At 47.9% G+C, this 17,773-nt stretch overlaps 8 protein-coding genes across 8 annotated transcripts; 4 read left to right on the forward strand and 4 right to left on the reverse strand.

The window, feature by feature from the left end:
* Positions 1–249: 249 nt before the first annotated feature.
* N7500_003174 (putative ABC bile acid transporter) lies at positions 250–5,108 on the reverse strand (the record flags this gene model as incomplete). Its single annotated transcript, XM_056674320.1, has 3 exons — positions 250–2,052; positions 2,114–4,711; positions 4,782–5,108. 3 exons carry the CDS (start codon positions 5,106–5,108, stop codon positions 250–252), a joined length of 4,728 nt encoding a protein of 1,575 aa, XP_056534845.1.
* A 473-nt stretch (positions 5,109–5,581) lies between these two features.
* On the reverse strand, positions 5,582–7,064 carry N7500_003175 (uncharacterized protein; the record flags this gene model as incomplete). The annotated part of the gene is made up of 3 exons (XM_056674321.1): positions 5,582–6,234; positions 6,264–6,468; positions 6,522–7,064. The coding sequence occupies 3 exons, from the start codon at positions 7,062–7,064 to the stop codon at positions 5,582–5,584; spliced, it is 1,401 nt and encodes a 466-aa protein (XP_056534846.1).
* Positions 7,065–7,577: 513 nt separating this feature from the next.
* N7500_003176 (FAD-binding oxidoreductase) lies at positions 7,578–9,098 on the reverse strand (the record flags this gene model as incomplete). Its single annotated transcript, XM_056674322.1, has 2 exons — positions 7,578–8,782; positions 8,840–9,098. 2 exons carry the CDS (start codon positions 9,096–9,098, stop codon positions 7,578–7,580), a joined length of 1,464 nt encoding a protein of 487 aa, XP_056534847.1.
* A 712-nt stretch (positions 9,099–9,810) lies between these two features.
* N7500_003177 (YeeE/YedE family protein) lies at positions 9,811–10,857 on the forward strand (the record flags this gene model as incomplete). Its single annotated transcript, XM_056674323.1, has 2 exons — positions 9,811–10,098; positions 10,153–10,857. 2 exons carry the CDS (start codon positions 9,811–9,813, stop codon positions 10,855–10,857), a joined length of 993 nt encoding a protein of 330 aa, XP_056534848.1.
* A 317-nt stretch (positions 10,858–11,174) lies between these two features.
* On the reverse strand, positions 11,175–12,371 carry N7500_003178 (glutaminyl-peptide cyclotransferase family protein; the record flags this gene model as incomplete). Its single annotated transcript, XM_056674324.1, has 1 exon — positions 11,175–12,371. The coding sequence occupies one exon, from the start codon at positions 12,369–12,371 to the stop codon at positions 11,175–11,177; it is 1,197 nt and encodes a 398-aa protein (XP_056534849.1).
* A 275-nt stretch (positions 12,372–12,646) lies between these two features.
* N7500_003179 (uncharacterized protein) lies at positions 12,647–13,545 on the forward strand (the record flags this gene model as incomplete). The annotated part of the gene is made up of 3 exons (XM_056674325.1): positions 12,647–12,866; positions 12,922–13,080; positions 13,139–13,545. 3 exons carry the CDS (start codon positions 12,647–12,649, stop codon positions 13,543–13,545), a joined length of 786 nt encoding a protein of 261 aa, XP_056534850.1.
* Positions 13,546–14,391: 846 nt separating this feature from the next.
* N7500_003180 (putative histone h1.3.) lies at positions 14,392–15,164 on the forward strand (the record flags this gene model as incomplete). The annotated part of the gene is made up of 2 exons (XM_056674326.1): positions 14,392–14,493; positions 14,550–15,164. 2 exons carry the CDS (start codon positions 14,392–14,394, stop codon positions 15,162–15,164), a joined length of 717 nt encoding a protein of 238 aa, XP_056534851.1.
* A 1,927-nt stretch (positions 15,165–17,091) lies between these two features.
* On the forward strand, positions 17,092–17,407 carry N7500_003181 (uncharacterized protein; the record flags this gene model as incomplete). Its single annotated transcript, XM_056674327.1, has 2 exons — positions 17,092–17,202; positions 17,267–17,407. The coding sequence occupies 2 exons, from the start codon at positions 17,092–17,094 to the stop codon at positions 17,405–17,407; spliced, it is 252 nt and encodes an 83-aa protein (XP_056534852.1).
* Positions 17,408–17,773: the final 366 nt, after the last annotated feature.

The following is a 17,773-nucleotide window of genomic DNA, read 5'->3' on the forward strand; positions in this document are numbered from 1 at the left end:
CAAACTCTTCACTTCATATTTAGAATTTCCTCATATGTTTCCCGACTGTACTAGCAAGACGGTAGCTACAGCCTGGTTTTATCATGACTAGATCCATTAGCTGTTCTGTTCTGCACGCTATTTGAATTTCCAATCGCATCGCTGTAGTATTTTGATATGCTCATTTTCCAAAACGGGTAATATATGTAAAGACAAATCAGCAAATATGTATAATCTCTAATCCCCTATACCGTCCTTCTAGACACTTTTTCATGCAAAAATCATTTCCTCCAACACTTCCTTCTCCCCACTATTCTCAACAAGGTTCTTGAACACCCCCCCTTCAATTCCCATAAGTTCTTTCGGTGTGCCAAACTCGGCCGCCTTCCCAGCATCCATAACAAGAATTCGATCGAAGTCCGCAATTGTGCTTAGCCGGTGCGCAATGACCAGCAGTGTGGTAGCATTGCGGCCAAATTCCGCACGGATAGATTGCTGAATCAACGCGTCGGTCTCCATGTCGACAGCCGAGGTTGCCTCGTCTAGAACCATAATCTTGGGCCGCGCAACGATGGCACGGGCGAGACAGAGGAGCTGGCGCTGACCTTGGGAGAGGTTGAGACCGCCTTCGGATATAGTCGCGGAGAGTGAAGTGAAAAGGTTCGCGTTGGATTTCTGGGCCTTCGCTGGTGTCGAGGCGTCTATTTCGCTGGGCTGGCGGGGCGTGGCAGTCTGCGATGTGAGGGTGAGCTCGTCGTCATCCGCCTGAGAGATGAGGTGCACGCGTGCTAGCGCATCGTACAGCTCTGTATCGCTGTATTCTTCGAACGGGTCGAGATTTGATCGGACCGTGCCAGAGAATAGCACTGGGTCTTGCGGGATGATTGCAAGTCTGCTGCGAAGGTCGTGCAGTTTGATCTTGGACACATCAATTCCATCGATGACAATCTGACCCGAGCGTGCCTCTAGGAATCGGAATAGTGCAAGCGTCAAAGAAGACTTGCCTGCCCCTGTGCGTCCAACGACGCCTACACGCTGGTTCTTCTCCACGGAGAAGCTGAGTCCTTTTAATACTGGTGGGAGATCCGGTGCGTAACCCACCACAAGATCGTGAACTTCGAGATGGCCCTCTGTAGGCCAAGCAGCAGGTGCATCTTCTCCTCCTTGGTTCTCGATCTCGATGTTAGAATACTCGATCACACGCTCTACGGCATTCATGTTGAGTTCAATGTTAGCGTATTGCCGCAGTGCCATTGTAATCGCACTGTTATACTGCAAAGCAAAGCTAAGAGCAAAACCCGCGAGTGAAGCACTGATACCCGGCAGATAGACGACTAGCGCAGCAGTAACGGTTGAAAAGATAGCGCCGACAATGCTCATCCGGAATGCGAGCCAGCGGTTGAACAGCCACAACGTCCACCATGCTTGTGCATGACGATTGATCTTGTTGTACATGATTTCCACGTATGTGCTTGGTTTGCTGAAGGCACGAATGGTGATGAGACCAGCAAGGCTAGATCCAAATTGCTCAAAAACGGGGCTTTTCGCGGTGCTCTCGAGACGTTTGATCTGACGGGCACCTTCCAAATAGGACGCTGCCAGCTTTAGACATATGGCCAAGAGGACCAAGCCGAACAATATCATTGTCCAGTCAACAAGGATCCCCGCAATCATGATTGCGAGAACCTCCAGTATCTTGCCTACAAAAAATCCGATGTCGTATCCAATTCGTGAATCGATTGAGTGGAAGTCGGCTGTGAAGCGATTGAGAATTCGCCCCAATGGAACAGTGTCTAGCCACCGGAGCGGCGCGCGGAGGATAGTATAAATCAAACCATTGAACAGGTTCCTCGAGGCCCGGACTGACGCTGAAAGAATGCAGTAATAACGGGCCGTTCCGATTATACAGGCAGTGATCGAGATAGCAACATAGATTCCGAGGTACATAGGGAGGTCGTCATGTTGTGGGACCGGTTCCATTGGTACCATGGCATGCTGCAGTAGGATATTGTAGTGCTCAGGATGGGCCCTAGTATTAGAGGATGAACTTGTCCAAATATTGATCCACCAAGACTGTAAGTAATGGTTAGTCTATGTATGTAGGAACCGGTGTCTTGGAATGTTTTGTACTCACACGTCCAACCAGGAGGGTCGAAAACAATACATAGACCGCGAGCGTCACCACCCAATAGAACACAGAGCCGCCTTTATTCAAGAAAGCAAGGTACACCGCTAGCCGCACAGAACCAGTTTCTCTTTTTTCGTCTTCGACAAACTTCTTCGGCGTAGACGTCGGTGCAGTAGCAACTCCATTTGCGTCGGGAGCTTGGGTATTTGGAGCCATGCTTGCTTTCGGGAAGGATTTATTCGAGATCACTTTTTGAAGAGTTGTTTCCTCATCATTGAATACTTCGTGTTCGTCTCCATCTGCTGCAAGATCTGCTTGTTCTGCGACTTGCTCCTCGCGAAGGATATCCTCCAACTGATGTGATTCCCTCAGATCATCAATGGTGCCTGCATATTTGATACGACCATTCTCCAAAAGCACGGAGTAGTCCGTGCGAGGCAGACACAGTGCAACATGGTGAGTGACCAGTATCCTGGTCCGGTTCCGGCCGAGTTCCCCGGTGAGAGCATGCTCAAAGACGTGACGACCTGTGTGGGCATCGAGAGCGCTGAAAATATCATCCATGATTAGTATCCCAGCCCTAGAGTACAATGCGCGGGCGAAAGAGACACGCCAGCGTTGGCCACCGCTCAGGTTGACACCATTCGCACCAATATCAGTCATATCGCCGTCCGGGAGCATCTCGAAGTCTTTTTCCAGAGCGCAAGCAAAGATAACCTGCTGATAGCGCTCTGCGTCATCCGGAAGTCCAAATAGAATGTTCGCCTTGATTGTAGCATTTTCGATCCATGGCATCTGCGCAACATAGCCAATGGCCGAATCGATAATCCAATTTGCTTTTGTCGCAACATGATCAAATCGATCTGGGATAGGAGGCGGAACCGGTACCATGATCTTTCCGGCGAGGACATCACACTCGCCTAGGATCGATGAGAGAAGCAGGCTCTTCCCAGAGCCAGTTCTGCCCGACACCACGCTTAGACCTTTCGTCGGGAATTTCAAGGTCATGTCACGCAGCACGAAACGATCCTCGGAATTTTGGATATCTTGTTCCTCCGCAGGCCACACAACAGAGGCTTTGTCGAAAGCAATATATTCAGCAGGGACAGTATTGACAACATTTTCGGCAGTGGCCAGAAATTTGTCGATACGGTCCGCACTTACCTTCGCCTCCAGGCCCATCGACATGAGCTCTGGTATAATGGCGAGTGACACCTCGAGAGAATTGAAGATTGCCATACCAGTGAAAGCAACGGAAGGTGTCAAAGTACCATTGATAATGGCGTATGTAGTCAGTGAAACGGCGGATAAGCCGACGGGCCCGAGAACCCAGATGGCTAGTAGGCCAATATCAGCAACAAAGGCAGCCCACAATGCGCGAAGTTCAGTTTCTCGTGTATCCTGGACACGCTTCTGCCATTGCTTCTCTAAAGCTGAGAATTTGATCTGCCTAATTCCCTGCAGCACCTCGGTAACGATCGCCAGCTTCTGATCACGGAACTTCATCAATCGGTCCTGAGCATTCGAATATTTCCTAGCCACGTAGATATTCAGTGGTGCCACCACAGCAGAGACTGAAAGGCCGGCAAAGGCACTGCGCCAGCCGAGAATTTGGACCAGAAACGCAGCACCGATAATGATTCTAAAAGTCGCCTGTGGGATGATATAGTTGAAAGAGGCAAAATCTGAAACCCGTCGAGCATCCACGGCCACATGGTTGATAATACTCTGGCGGCTCTTCTTCAATGCATCCTCGTCATCTTCATCTTCCTCTGCAGGTTCCTTGGTGGAACCATTGGATTCATCAGGCGTGTTGGACTTCTTTGTATGCTTCACGTCCTTGCGACGCATAGCTTTGGCAAATATGACCGCTGACAGCTCTGCGTAGGTCGGAACGCCAAGCTTAGAGTATACCACCCAAAATAGCCATGCCTCCACACTCGAGCTGAGGAATAAGAACCCACCCAGAGCCAGGACCCAGATATATGATGCCCCGGCATTCCAATACGGGGTACCACGTAGCTCAAGTGTTTTCAAGATCTGAAATAGGGCGAGCTGGGGCCCAAAGCTGAGGAAGCAAATCAGGAGACTAAGCATCGCCTGCACGAGGAGTGACCGCCAATGCGCCACGATAATCGCTTTCCACAATTTCCGATTTTGTCTAGCAATCTCGAATCTTTCGCGCAGGAAATCAGCACGATTTGATGCAGTCAGCTTGGGAATATCATCAAGCTCCATGATCTTGTACTTGTGCTTCACTGCGTGGTTGAGCAGCTGATTGGCCCAGCTGAAAGTGAAGCGGCTGAGCAGGGAGACTGAAAGCTCCTGCTCAACCAGTTTATCTTCATGGTAAACATCTGGACGACGCGGTAGTAGAACACAGAATACAGCGCGAAAAGCAGCGCTAGCAATTTGAGCCGATTGCAGTCCGACCCAAATTCGGCCATGAGGGATGGCGTGTTGAGAGAAGATCAAGATGCCCATTTCAATTGCCGGAACCGAAATAGCAACGAGACTCCCCCAGAAAGCGAAGTGGCCTAGAACATATCTGCTTGTCGGGCGAGGCTCAGTGAAAAGAGCAACAGCTTGAATAATGAGAAAAACCTAGAAAGTAGATTGACTATCAGCTTTTAGATCGGATGTCTTCGTGCTCTTCTTCGTGGTTTCTACATACCCACACTCCGAACTGCAGCCATACCAATGGCGTAGAGTTGTCATTGGGAAGCTTCAATGTTGCAAGCACGGCCAATGCAAGAGTTAGCAGAAGTCCGGCGATGGAGAACAGGGCGATGGCGATCCTTTGCCATTTATCAGAGAAGACACGGAGAGATTCCTCGGTCGCTTCACCATCTTCATCACTGTAGCAATCTTTGGCTAGTTGGATAGGCTCATAATCACGCGCTTTGCCAGAAATGCGGTTGACGACACTGTGGAGAGCAGGTATACTATCCAGGGTAACTAGCGACAAGGCTAGATAGGTAGATGTCGCCAAGTAGGACATATTCCTCACACATGAAAAAGACAGAAAGGAAAAGAACAGAAAAAAAAAAAAGACCATTAAAGCGTTATCATCGCCGACTGTAACGAATCCGCTCATCCCTGCTAGCGTCAGCTATGTCGCATCTGAGCGGGGACGCAGCAGGGAATAGACCGACCTTAGACCACAAAGTGACTCAGAGACCTCGCATTAAGACTCATATATTAAATGTCAGATCAATTTCCCTCCAGGGATGCGTATTGAGTCACACGCATGCACTATACCTTACAGATCTCGTGTTCAAGCAACATTGAACTACATATGTACTTCGTCGGCTTGAACCGACAAGTGGACACTGTTAACTCCGAGCTCCGTGATTTTGAGGCATTGCGCCTTTCAATGGAACACCAAGTGACCTTTGAAGCATATGTAAGCACTAAGCACGAAAGTTCATGCCTTCAAATAGGAGAATGCATACTTGTATAGCTTATGTCCATCTAATGCAGGACCGGCCTCCACCCGCGTCTCGGCACAAATTCCTCCACGCCCTCGTCATCCAAGACATCGCCCCCCAAACGCGCCGTGATAAGACTCCGCTCACTCTTCGGTCCGTGCACGTAAAACGGCTCAAATCCTTTTCCGACGGCTTTGGGGGTCCATGTTCTTTTTCTAGCTTTCATCCCTTCGTTGGGATTTTCTCTGGCAATGGTCGGCTCGAATCCAGAGGATTCTCGGTCTAAACTGAGGTACCATCGCCGTTGGTGGATCGAGCCGATCGTGTTGATTGACCCTGGGTAGGCATTGTTTCTTTGAATTTCAAGGTCGGCGGTGTGAGTGTTTTCTGCATGTGTATGCTTAGCTGGCTCAGTTTGAAATTCGGATTGGGATTGGTGCGGTGTTGTATGGCCCCTTGATTCTTCTTTGCCAGAGGGCGGCGAAAGCGATCCCGAGTCCGAGGTAGACGGCGCTTGTGGTACTGTTCGCCTATGCGGGTGTCGACGACGCCGTTTGGGGCCTTCGCGAATCGGCCGCGCGAAATCGCTTGATTTATCCATCCGCAGAATAATCGTGTAGTCCTTTGGTAAGCGGGTTCCATGAAGCCGGAGTCGGATTTTGCGCTTGGTGTCTTGAGCGTCAGAAGATGGATCATCTAGTCTCCATGTTGTACGGGGGATATACCTACATTTTGAAAAGCCTCTCGCAACTTTGCACTATCTGAGAGCTGGTCTCTCAGTGAAGCATGACTATCTTCGGAGATCTCTGATCGAGAATCATCGGTCTCGGGGCCAGATGGGTCCATTTGGTAAGGTAGAATTTCATATTCTCCAGTATCCCATATAATCAGGCTTCCTGTTTTTTGGGAAGCTGTTTCGATGAGATGATTCTGTGAGGCCGTAAGTAAATTACTATAACGTTCTCTCATTCTAGATTACAAACCCATAGACAATGGATCCGAGTTTCGGTTGCATTTCGGTTCAATCGCTGGCTATTTGGATCCCCAGGCATCCCATACATGACCGACCAGCTGACAGAGCTGGTCTCTGAGAATTGGAGGCGGAGATCATAATGGGGCCCTGCGATGGGATGGTCATGTTGATGGATGACGAAATGGCGTCCCTCTGGGTGCTCATTGCGTTGGTACAGCTCGACCCATTCCTTGATGGGTAGCCGTGGTGTTGGTTGCTTTGGCAGTGGGCGAACGCATTCTTTGAGCTTTGTAGAAATCGTGGTCAGATGGTCGGTCACTTCAACCTGGCCTGCTTCGATGGCCGCGAGACTAGATGAAGTGTTAAGTTGTGCTGTGGTCAGCGGGATGGCGCCTCCTCCGTCTCCATCCTTGGCCCACTTGATGGATGCTCTTTTCGGTGGCGGAGAGACAGGCGCATTCAGGCTTAAGAGAACTGGACCTTTTTCACTTAGTGGTATCCCTGTTTTCAGCTCATGATTTGGGCTGATTTCTGGGCTACAGGCGCGTTTCATGATTGTGCTGGACTAGAGTGTGCCGCAACGAATAAGTGAGAGTTTCATTGGCCACATATATCTATGGCATTTGAAGATTCATGTATCACCCGCATGGCTCTCATAGATGGAAAGATGCGTCGATGCAAGCCCGGGGTCCTTGGATATGGCTTAGTAACAAACGGCTCGACTTCCCAAGGGCCAACGACGTCAAAGATATTAGACATGAGAAATTCCAACTGGTTACTGGAATATAGCAGAGTGCAAATGATGGCGGGGAAAGGAAAAAATTCTGGCTAATTGTAGGAGTTCGTATCAACATATATGTAGCGAATGTCCGTTTGCAATATATGAGAAACATTTGAAACGCTGAATTCATTTCAATTTCAGACTACATTCCCACGTCAAAATATATAATGAACATCAAAAAAACCACGCATCTCACAGTGCCTGTTCTTGCGTCAATATAGCATGTGAAAATCGTACCCGATTTCTCCCAAAGCAAACCTCACCGTCAGGAATTATCACTGACTGTCAGATACGGTCAGATACCAAGCCATCGTAATCGGTAGTGGGATTAACAGCCACACTTTGCGGGTTGTGAAATGTATCTTTAGGATCAATGATAGTCTTGATACGTTGGAGTCGTTCAAGATTGGATCCCCAGTAAGCCATCTGACCATTCTTGAGATAAGGATCAACATATCCTGGATAGGAACGCAGAGGACCAGGTGGTCGATTCTCTACCACAACTTGATGCAAGCGATCGAGGAACCTCCTGGAAATGTATGCAGGAGGCTCAAAGCCGACAACAGCATAGGATTGCATCCACATGACAGCATCACGATGGACATACGCTGTGGCATTCATAGGAACATCATTGGTTGCGCCACCTTCCAGGTCGAAGATAACCCACCAATTCTGAGTGCCCTTCGGTGCAGTGTCGAGGAATGTGAATAAGGCAACTAGGGCGTGCTCGGTAAAGAGTTCCTCAACTGTAAAAGATACTGACTTGGAGTAGAATGAAGTGAGTAAAGCTCCGCCGATCGAGACCAGGTAATTCTCAGCCGCGTGGGCTAATAAAGCTAGCCAATTCGTGATGTATGCGACATTGCCCTTGTTATGGAATGGTAGATTGTTTTCTCGCTCGAATTCTTCGAACTCGTCTGTGGTACCGAAGAAGCTTCCTGTGATCACAATACCTTCTGGGAGGATTGTGAGCTCAGTAGAATAATTACGTGTAATATTAGGCTTTGCCACGACTGACTGCCAGGCTTGAAACAGTTTGACTTTGTCAAGAACATCTCCCTGGCTAAATGTATACGTGTATTGCACAGCGCCCTTAGGGATTTCTTGAGTGCGAACTTTGAACTCGGTGACGATGCCAAAGCTGGCGGCCGCACCCTTGATAGCCCAGAGAATATCCTGGTTCTGGGTGTTCGACACTGTCACAACGCTGGAATTGGCCAGGACTACTTCAGCTTCTAGGACATGGTCGAGTGCAGTTCCCCATTGTCGCGACATGAGACCGAGACCACCAATGGTGAAATGACCACCAACGCCGACTTGTGGACAAGATCCATGAGACATAGCTCTACCGCCTGCATGTAGAAGGCGGTCTTGAAGATCACCCAAGTTTGTACCGGCCCCAATAGTGGCAACATGGGTGTCCGGATCCATGGAGAATTTCTGGAAATTTTTCAAGTCGACGACGACATGTCCGTCGGCTCCTCCCAGACCTACCATCGTACAGTTGGTTCAGCAAGTATAGAATTCAGACCAAGAATGCTTCATACCATAGTTACCATAGCTGTGACCTCCACTGTAAGCTTGCACTCGGTAATTTTTCTCGACGGCACAACGCACAATTTCAGCGACCTGAGTTGTAGTATTCGGATACGTTATCACCTCAGGATGGACAGGAATGGCCAGGTTATATGACGGCAGGGCCCGGAATTCATACAACAAATCTCCGCGAAAGGCAGCCATATTGGGATCTCCTCCCACGGCAGCCATGAAGCACTCACGGCCGGCTACACTGGATGTATTTCCCATTCTGAATGAGACTGAGAGTTGAGGGTTATTTCCAATATGTTCAAGTAGAATTGAGCAAGAGAAGGGACTTTTAACGACCGGTGGAACATATAGGAGTTAAATTACGACTGCTTCACGAGACGCAGAGCCCTGGTCAAGTCTGCTGTTCACTCTGATGTCTCATTTTCTGGATTGCACAGTTGTTACATATATCACAATTGTTACATTGGTTGCCAATACTCAGGGGGTCTCCTGATTATTTAGAGATGTTCGTCTAAACATAGTTACTCCAGTCCTGTCATGCTACTGCATGCAGGGACTAGTGTAACAAGCTTAATTAGTACATCAAAGCGCTTGCAATGACGAAATCAAGAGTAAATATTCGAATAGTCAACCAAAAAGCTCCGTCCCAGGAAACTACCGAGGGATGCCGAGAAAAACTGCTCGGGGACCACCATGACGGCGACGTCAATGGTCCCCGATCCGGAAACTTTTTGACAGGCGATCTGGAAACCCTATCTCGACTCCTTTATTTGATTGCTTTCTTCTCAAACATTGAATTAGGGAAATTCCAGGTCAAAGACATTTTTTTTTCCTACTTTGGGGGTGATCTATAGTCCAGTTGTCATAGGAATATCCTATCAAATCACCGGACCAACACTTCCGTAAATGACATCAGGAAGAAAACTTTAAGAACAGATACGAATCGACAAATTGACAGAGCATCGACATTATGTTCACCCCAATTCATACCACGCTGGGTGCGTTGTTATTATTCCACGGCTCAACCGGTCTGCTCGTACACAACGGCGCCGTCTTTGGCATATCCTCTCTCTTATCCGGGTGCGCCTTCAATTCGAGTCGTGACAATGTGCCCATCATCGCGGGTTTGGCGTCTAGCATTGTGCCAGTGTACTTTCTGGCGCCATCACTAATCCCGAACTATCCCGCACCGCCAAATTCCTTGGCTTCGGCTGCGGCGACGTTGGGAGTGGGCTTCCTATTGGGATGGGGAACAAAGGTGAGTAGTCTTGGACGTAGTTGAAGAAAAACCAAGTTAACTAAGTGAATATAGAACGGTCGAGGCTGTACCTCCGGACACATGCTGTGCGGCCTTTCACGCCTCTCACCCCGCTCCTTGATTGCAACTGCCATCTTCTTCACAACAGCGTTGCTCACGGCGAACTTTGTCAATGGCGGATCCAACATCCCATCTTGTGGTGCGACCCCGTGCTATACACCAATGTATCCATCGGGACCTGAGTTGGGCTTCATGACCGGCGCAGCGCTGGTGGCGGCCATCACGAACTTCATCGTTGTCCCGCGGATGGTTCCTCGCTCGGAGGAATCTAGGGTCGCCTTTTCCTATGTGGCAGGATTGGAGTTTGGTCTGGGTCTTTTAATATCTGGAATGGCAGACCCAGCCAAAGTGCTCAGGTTCTTTGCCATCTTGACTGACCCATCCCGATTTGATCCGTCGCTGGCGCTGATCATTCTGTTTGGAATTGGACCATCCCTGTTCACTTTCCTGACCAAGAAACCAGGCCAAGGGGTGGAAAAGGAAAAGTCTGTTGCAAAGCCTACCCTTGCTGAGAAATGGCGACTCCCAACAGCTACCGTGAGTGACATAGACTGGCGGTTTGTTGTGGGTGCTGCGTCGTTTGGACTAGCCTGGGGATTGAGAGGGGTTTGCCCAGGCCCTGCAATTTTGCGAACAATCCTGCAACCAACTTGGGGGTTGATCACGATGGGTGGATATATGCTGGGCAATCTCGTTTAAGGGGAAAAAGAAATTATAGCCATTCTTCATTGACTTTGTCGACCTTCGGTGTCTTCTTGTGAATATGGTTGAAACCGGTGCTGGATGAGGCAAAGAAAGCCCAAAAGGATGGAAGTCCGGATATCTCAGAAGCTGCATCCAAGGGTTTGATTAGCAAAGCAAACAGTGCCATAAAATATGTACATAGTCGTCTTAATTGAAAATATATGCCATTGGTCCATGAATAAATGCATTGGGTATATAACAGAAGAGGAAAAAGGCTGGACAGTGGACCAAAAATATGAAAGGGTGACCTCGGGAGTAAACGGAAGGATGGCTTACAACTCAGTCTTCCTGCTCATGCGAAGTGCTTCCAACTCTGCAGACTCGTCGTCACTGCGTGAACTGAGTGTTGATGGATGGTCAAAGTATCCTTCCAACTCCATCCACTCAGCAACGAAGGCGGTAACTAGCATACTCCAGTCTTCGACAGTGTCCAAATCTAAATGCTCACCATCATCGTCGATTGTATGCCAAACAGGAGGGAATCCCTTGAAGGGGGCATAGTCAATTAGATGAAGGATTTCAACACCTTTCGCGAGGAAAGGAAGGTGATCATCCTGGATGCCACCCATAGCTGCGAGCTTGTGGCCATCCTTTTCGGTATCGACAAGCCACGGATCAGCCAATGCAGACTTGAACTGCTTCAATGACCTGAACCGCTTTTCAAGGGCGCCCAAGCGTTGATAAGCCCAATGGGTTGTCTCATAGTAAGAGTGAATTGTCGGGGATTTCGAGCCTAGAAGATCCAAAAGAACGAAAAGAGATATCGAGGACAAGGGACTCTTGAATTCCGACATCGCAGGATAGACTTGGTCATCCCAATGTGTGGCCAAGGCGCGAGCTCCATAGAGAGAATCGGTGTCAGTCCACTCTTTGAAGGCTTCTTCACCATCCAAGAATATAACCTGGAGACCCCGCTCCTCTTCGAGGTAGTCATTTAGTCCCTGCTCCTTCAATGCTGACCATTTCTTCTCCAGTGCGGCATCGACGCTGCGCATGGCATGCATAATCATCGCACATGGTGCAGCACTGTCGATTCCTCCGATAAAGCCTTCTGGTGCTATTTTGCTGTCATAATGGGCAACAAGGGTGAGCCGGCCAACATCGCCAACTGAGGTCCAAGGGGGATCGCGAGTAGCGATGAAGTTTCGGAAGGAAACGTCCTTTCCCTTTGATAGTGGTGTTTTAGCTGTAGAGTTGTGGATCTCAATAGTCCATTTGGGCAATGTGGTTCGAAAAAAGTCGGCGAAGTGGTTCAGTACTGCGGTGGAGCCGGGGGTGCCAGGGACGCGGGTCCTTAGTATAGGTGCCAACAGAGCGCCATTGTGAATGTCGAAGTCGTTATTGGGCCGCAGGAGTTCCGTCAGTGTCTTATCTGATAATTCCTCGTATGCTTCTACACATCCCAGAAGCAGGACAAGAAGACCTAGCCAAAGTGACACAATGCCAGGTATGCGATAAGCCGAAGACATGGGGTTGAAAGAGCTCGCGCTAACTGCTCATGACCTGCATCAAAGGAACAATCGAACAGAGTTCAAGCTTAGTACCGTTAGGTACTCAACGGTACTATATGGTATGAAATTGAAGGAGAATGTGTCGAATACTGGCAGGGGTCAGCTCATGTAGCAATCCACCAAACAGAGCGGAAGGCAAGGCGGTCACCTTTTTGCCAAGCAATCGGGATCACGGCGATTTAGTGGTGTTGATCCACGTCCAAATCATAAGCTAACTACGTTACACATGCACAATGCGACTACAGATTCTACTTCACCCTCAATTACGCACGACTTTACCAGAATGTGCCCAACGCAGTCTCCGGAGGAGTGTCTGGGTCCGGTTTAAGTCGCAGATCCCCCGGCCGTCGCAGAAGCACCTTTCACCATTACCCAAATCGAAAGAGACCATTCCAGCTACGCGTTCTCCAGTCGCAAGAACCCTCACACCCCCTAAGACGACCATCAGGACAGGTAGTGTAAATCCTTCTGTGGGTCATTAAGTGCGTGTACTGAGCTAGAGTTGTAGGTCCACCTGAACGAATCCTGGTCTACTATGGAGGAACGGGAAGAGCTATCTTTCTGGGCACACTGCGAATAACCACCGTGCTACTCTTTGGTGCAGCATGTCTAATTGTTGCACCGGCATGCTCCGTGGCTGATTACCCCTGGTACAGCACACCTACGGGTAAGTTACATCACTTAGACATGACATCGCCTGAGTGTCTAAGCTAACTTCACTCTAGTTATTGCTGCTGGCGCTCTCCCGATGCTATTTGTCTCATATACTGCGGCACCATATGTGAACTTTATTCATTTGGCCCTGCCTGCTTTTGCTAGAAAGTCTCGGGAAGCTGCCGTCCAATATGCCAAAGACTTGCCTCCGACAGCTGTGCTGTATCTCACCAACATGCGATTCAATACTATTCCCCGGCAAACGGCCGTTCGTATTGGGGATCTAGTTCCGTTCAAAGACTCCTTGCGGCCTGTCACATTCAAGAATCTGAATCCATCGCCGCAACGATGGTGGCAGGGCAGAGCTCCAACCGAATTCTATACTGGAACTCACAGCAAACCCGGGAGACAGACATCGGCTTTCTATCCGGAACTGTGGAATGGAATTTACGAGCAAATTCAAAAGGCCAAGTCGTAGCCTTATTAATCGAACATAAGTCTGCGATTTGATGGCGGGTCACATGGATGATCTGATGTCAAAATTTCTCAGTCCATTGATTGAGAGCCAGTCTCGGCCACTCTGATTGAAGACCCGGTGACAGTCAAATGACGATTGGTCCCATCAGGAGCATTTTTATATACGTTCACTCGATGGTCTTGTGTCTCCTAAAAAGCAACCATGAAATCCCAGTTATAATCAACGTGAAATTAGTCATGTTAACAGAATATAGAAGAACTTTGCCCATGCCTTGGAGGCTTCCCATTCCTCAACCGCTATGAATCTAAACTTCATCTTACCTAGACGTTATTTGGACATTAATCAAGTCGAAACTAACTTGTGTCAATCATGTTAACGCAAAGAAGTATTCGGTAGCAAGGCAAAATCAAGTCTTTTTATATGTCCTTCCCCTGAAGTCTCACCTAGCTCTCATCTTAGGCAGCTCTTAACCAAAGGCTCTATAAAAAGAAATCCACTATCCCTTCAACATCTCCGAGACTGAAAATCTAGGCGTGGTTAAATAGCCTTCATCATTGGCTCAACTGGTTCTCTTCCTTCATCCAAGTCAAAAGCCTCACGTTGCCGGTTTCATGTTGACAGACTTGCATTCTACAATATCAGTTCACTTCCTTGTTCTACAAGATCGGTTCAGTCCACACAACCTTGTTTTCCTTCTTCAGATCCACGCCGTTTGCCATTTTTATTCTTTCCACACGCCATCCAACTTCTCTTTCTCACCGTACACACCATCACTTCAAGTTCAAATCCACCTTTGATACTCGAATTTAACCCCATCTCAGTACAATCTCAACGAACCTCGCCAAAATGTCTTCTCCCGCTGCTTCAAAGGACAAGCTCTTCCCTGGCATCTCTGCAACTGAGACCAAGCTCCTGGTCCTCGCCAATGTCTGCCTGAAGAATGACCGTGTATGTCGTTTGGTCCCAACTTTTCTCATGGCCTACTAACATAATGGAATCCACAGATCGACTATGACAAGCTTGCTTTGAACGCTGGCATCAAGGCGTCTTCCGCTCAGACGCTCTTCCGAAATGCTAAGCGAAAGCTAGACAAGCTGTTTGGTGATGACGATGCCAATGTCGATGGAAATGGTGCGCAGGCCGACCTGACACCTGTTGAGACTCCATCGAAGCGTGGAAAGTCGAATGCGAAGGCCAAGCTTCGCACTCCCAAGACTCCGAAGCCTCCCAAGAACCCCAAGACATCGCAAGCTCCCAAGACCCCCAAGGGTAGCAAGGGCGCTGTCAAGTTCGCGGAGAGTGGAGCTCAGGACACTGTCGATCCCAAGCTCAGTACTATCACCAAGCCCGCCGACATATTCGCAAAAGATACTACCCGTGAGACCGCTATTGCCGACCCTTCCACTGATACTCTTGCCGCGTCTGGCGCCACTGATAAAGCCCCAAAGGTCACTGCTGAAGATAAGGAGGAAAATGAAATTGCCAACAACAGTGACAAGCCTAACGAGGATGCGCTTAATCTGGCGGTAAACCAGCAGCTTCCTGAGTCCCCATCGCCCAAGGAAGAGGATGATGCCCCCTATGAAGATGTGCAAGAGAACGAAGAGGAGGACGATTAAATCTGGGCTCAGCACTTCAAGAGCACGAGATGGAACAATCATACAAGGACATTTGAGAACAATTGGTTTCTAGGAGGTGGCTAGGATGGGATCAGGAGGAGAAAGGGAGGATGTTACCGAGGGGAATTGTGAATGCTCTTGAGGAAAAAAAGAAGAGAAAACCAAAAAAAAAAAACAAAAAAATGTAAAAAGCGAAAATGTGTCTGCTGCAGGTTTGTCTAAAGCAACCGACATGACATCCAAATCAAACACAGTGGATATTGCGTTTGCATGCTCTAGAACCTACCCATCATGTATGAAGTACATTCCAAGGTTGGTAATAGAAGGTCGTATGGGGGGTGCATTGACTCCTCCTGTTCTGGAGCTGTAGTGATTTTGTGTGCGTAGGAATAGATGTATATAAATAACTTAGGCTTGGGGGGTGTTCTCATTGAGGATGGTTGCAAAGAATATGGAGGTCATATCCAAAATCTCAGGTCATGCAGAAAATCAAACTTCCAAACATAACATCTGAAAAGACCACTAGGACATAAGCGGCCAACTATTCTTGCATTGCCTTCAATGTCAATCCCAGAATGATAGCTGTTTAGTATAGCCCTGGAACCATATGTGTATAACGCTGCAAATAGCCGGCTGCAAGGGGTATCCATATTCACTCTATGCACTATATATATCAACATTTAGCTCCATGTCGAAGTACATTGCCAGACTGAGAAACTTACATCCAACTACATATGATGTCTTTCTCTGTAGCAATGTTGACTGTTTCCTTTCAGAAATCGCCATCAATTCCTGATCAACGGACCACACATCGGTTTAATAGTTGCTGGGACCTCACACAATTAGTGGAGTGGATAATATCGACTTTGGTTCAGTTTTGTAGGAAGCGGGCTTCCGATGAATGGTCTCTCGAGCTATTTGTACGCTGGTAGGAACTGATAGTTATGGGGGACTATCCAATGGAACTTGCCCGTGCCAGATATTGTCTTCTACTTCCCCAAGTGCTACAATTTACTTTGATACTGCAAAGCGCTACTTGATAATCATCTTAATCTATATTCTCGCCCCAGCTCGAGTTGAAGCCCTAGTCAACAGCTAGTAACTGAACGGCCCATCCAATAATCAATCACCCATACAGAACATTGCTGAAATACTCATTTGGACCATCTATCACCCCACTACTTGGGGCAATGTGCGTAATGAAGCCCAGTGATACTGATTGGTACATTTTTGACTCCTTCATGAAGTGATCAAAGTCAACACGCCTTATTTACGAGCTGAACATGATCAAAAAGCTGTTGCCATTGATACAGGATTCTTTCGAGGGTTCAAATCAGAATTCGTCTAAACAAGTCTGGTTTAAACGAATGAACTGGACAAGAGAGACGAGTGATGATCGAGAATGGTTGATACTATAGAAACCTTTCTCTACGCTGATGTTCGACGCCGCTGAGTAGCAGGATGAGAAAGCAGGTGATGGAGAGTGTCAAAGCATATTGGAGAATACATGGTCAGATCTTCTTAGTTTTAGGAACGATCATGAGTTTGAATTTGTTGCCAGGCGTTGTGGTTATGGGGGTATTCCGTTGGTAATCAATCTACTAGATCGAATGATGTCTACGGTCTCTAGTCTGCAGTCTCTAGCCCTATCATTAAGACTTCAGCCGGGACAAAAGGGACATTAGGGAGACTCCAATTTATTACAAGCATCCCTTGATGGAACATGTCGAATCGGGATGGTGGATTATGCGAGTCCCTGGCGAAATGGGACCTTTCTCTGAAATCCCCCACAAGTGGCTATGTCTTCGGCATAATCTTTCTATCTGTTTTGACAGTTTCTTATTATTTTAAGATTGATGTCTACAATGCTTGATTCTACAATCTCTTATTCAACTTCAATTGCTGTCTAATATCACAGACAGCACCCATGTCTTCCCAAAAGCAACAGAAAAGCCCCAATCTAGTAAGAAGCTTGGGGCTCACTCCAAGCCAGACAGAGCACCTCTTGATGGGATATTTGTGCATGAAGAAATCAAAGGTCAGTAAGAGAGTGTGCTGTCAAATCTCGTATCATGAGAGCCCCGGCTGAATATTCTGGACAGCTTGATTGGAAGAAGCTCGCGGAGTTCAGCAATGTCACGCCTGATTCTGCTAGAACTACCTTCACTAAGGCTCGACGCACCCTTGAGAAATGGGAGGAAAAGAGGACTGCTGGAGCAGTTACCAAGGAAGCCGAAGAATAGGAGAAAGATACCGAAAATGCCATGGAAGCTGTGAAGGATGCACATGCCGAGGATACTGGGGAGCTAGGATAAAATGAGCTCTAGATCAAGAGCAATGGGGAATTTGTAACTTTCATCTTTGCTCGAGTTTCCAGGTGGACATTTCTTGTTCGGGGTCAATCCTAGCATAAAACTTCATTCATGGTGAATCATACAAGGTCCAAGATCCGCAAATAAATTTGTGAAGTACACTTAATTGGGTCAAAAGATCCGAGGCAATCTGTTAGCTTCATATCCAAAATCACAAGTTTCTTATTTCCCCAAATCAAGTGAAAGTGATATTCCTTCCTCTTCATCACACAACAGTTCGAACTCGGAATCATCCAT

This window comes from Penicillium coprophilum (genome assembly GCF_028826855.1).
Source record: "Penicillium coprophilum strain IBT 35676 chromosome Unknown utg000002l_segment0_segment1, whole genome shotgun sequence".
Taxonomy (NCBI): Eukaryota; Fungi; Ascomycota; class Eurotiomycetes; order Eurotiales; family Aspergillaceae; genus Penicillium; species Penicillium coprophilum.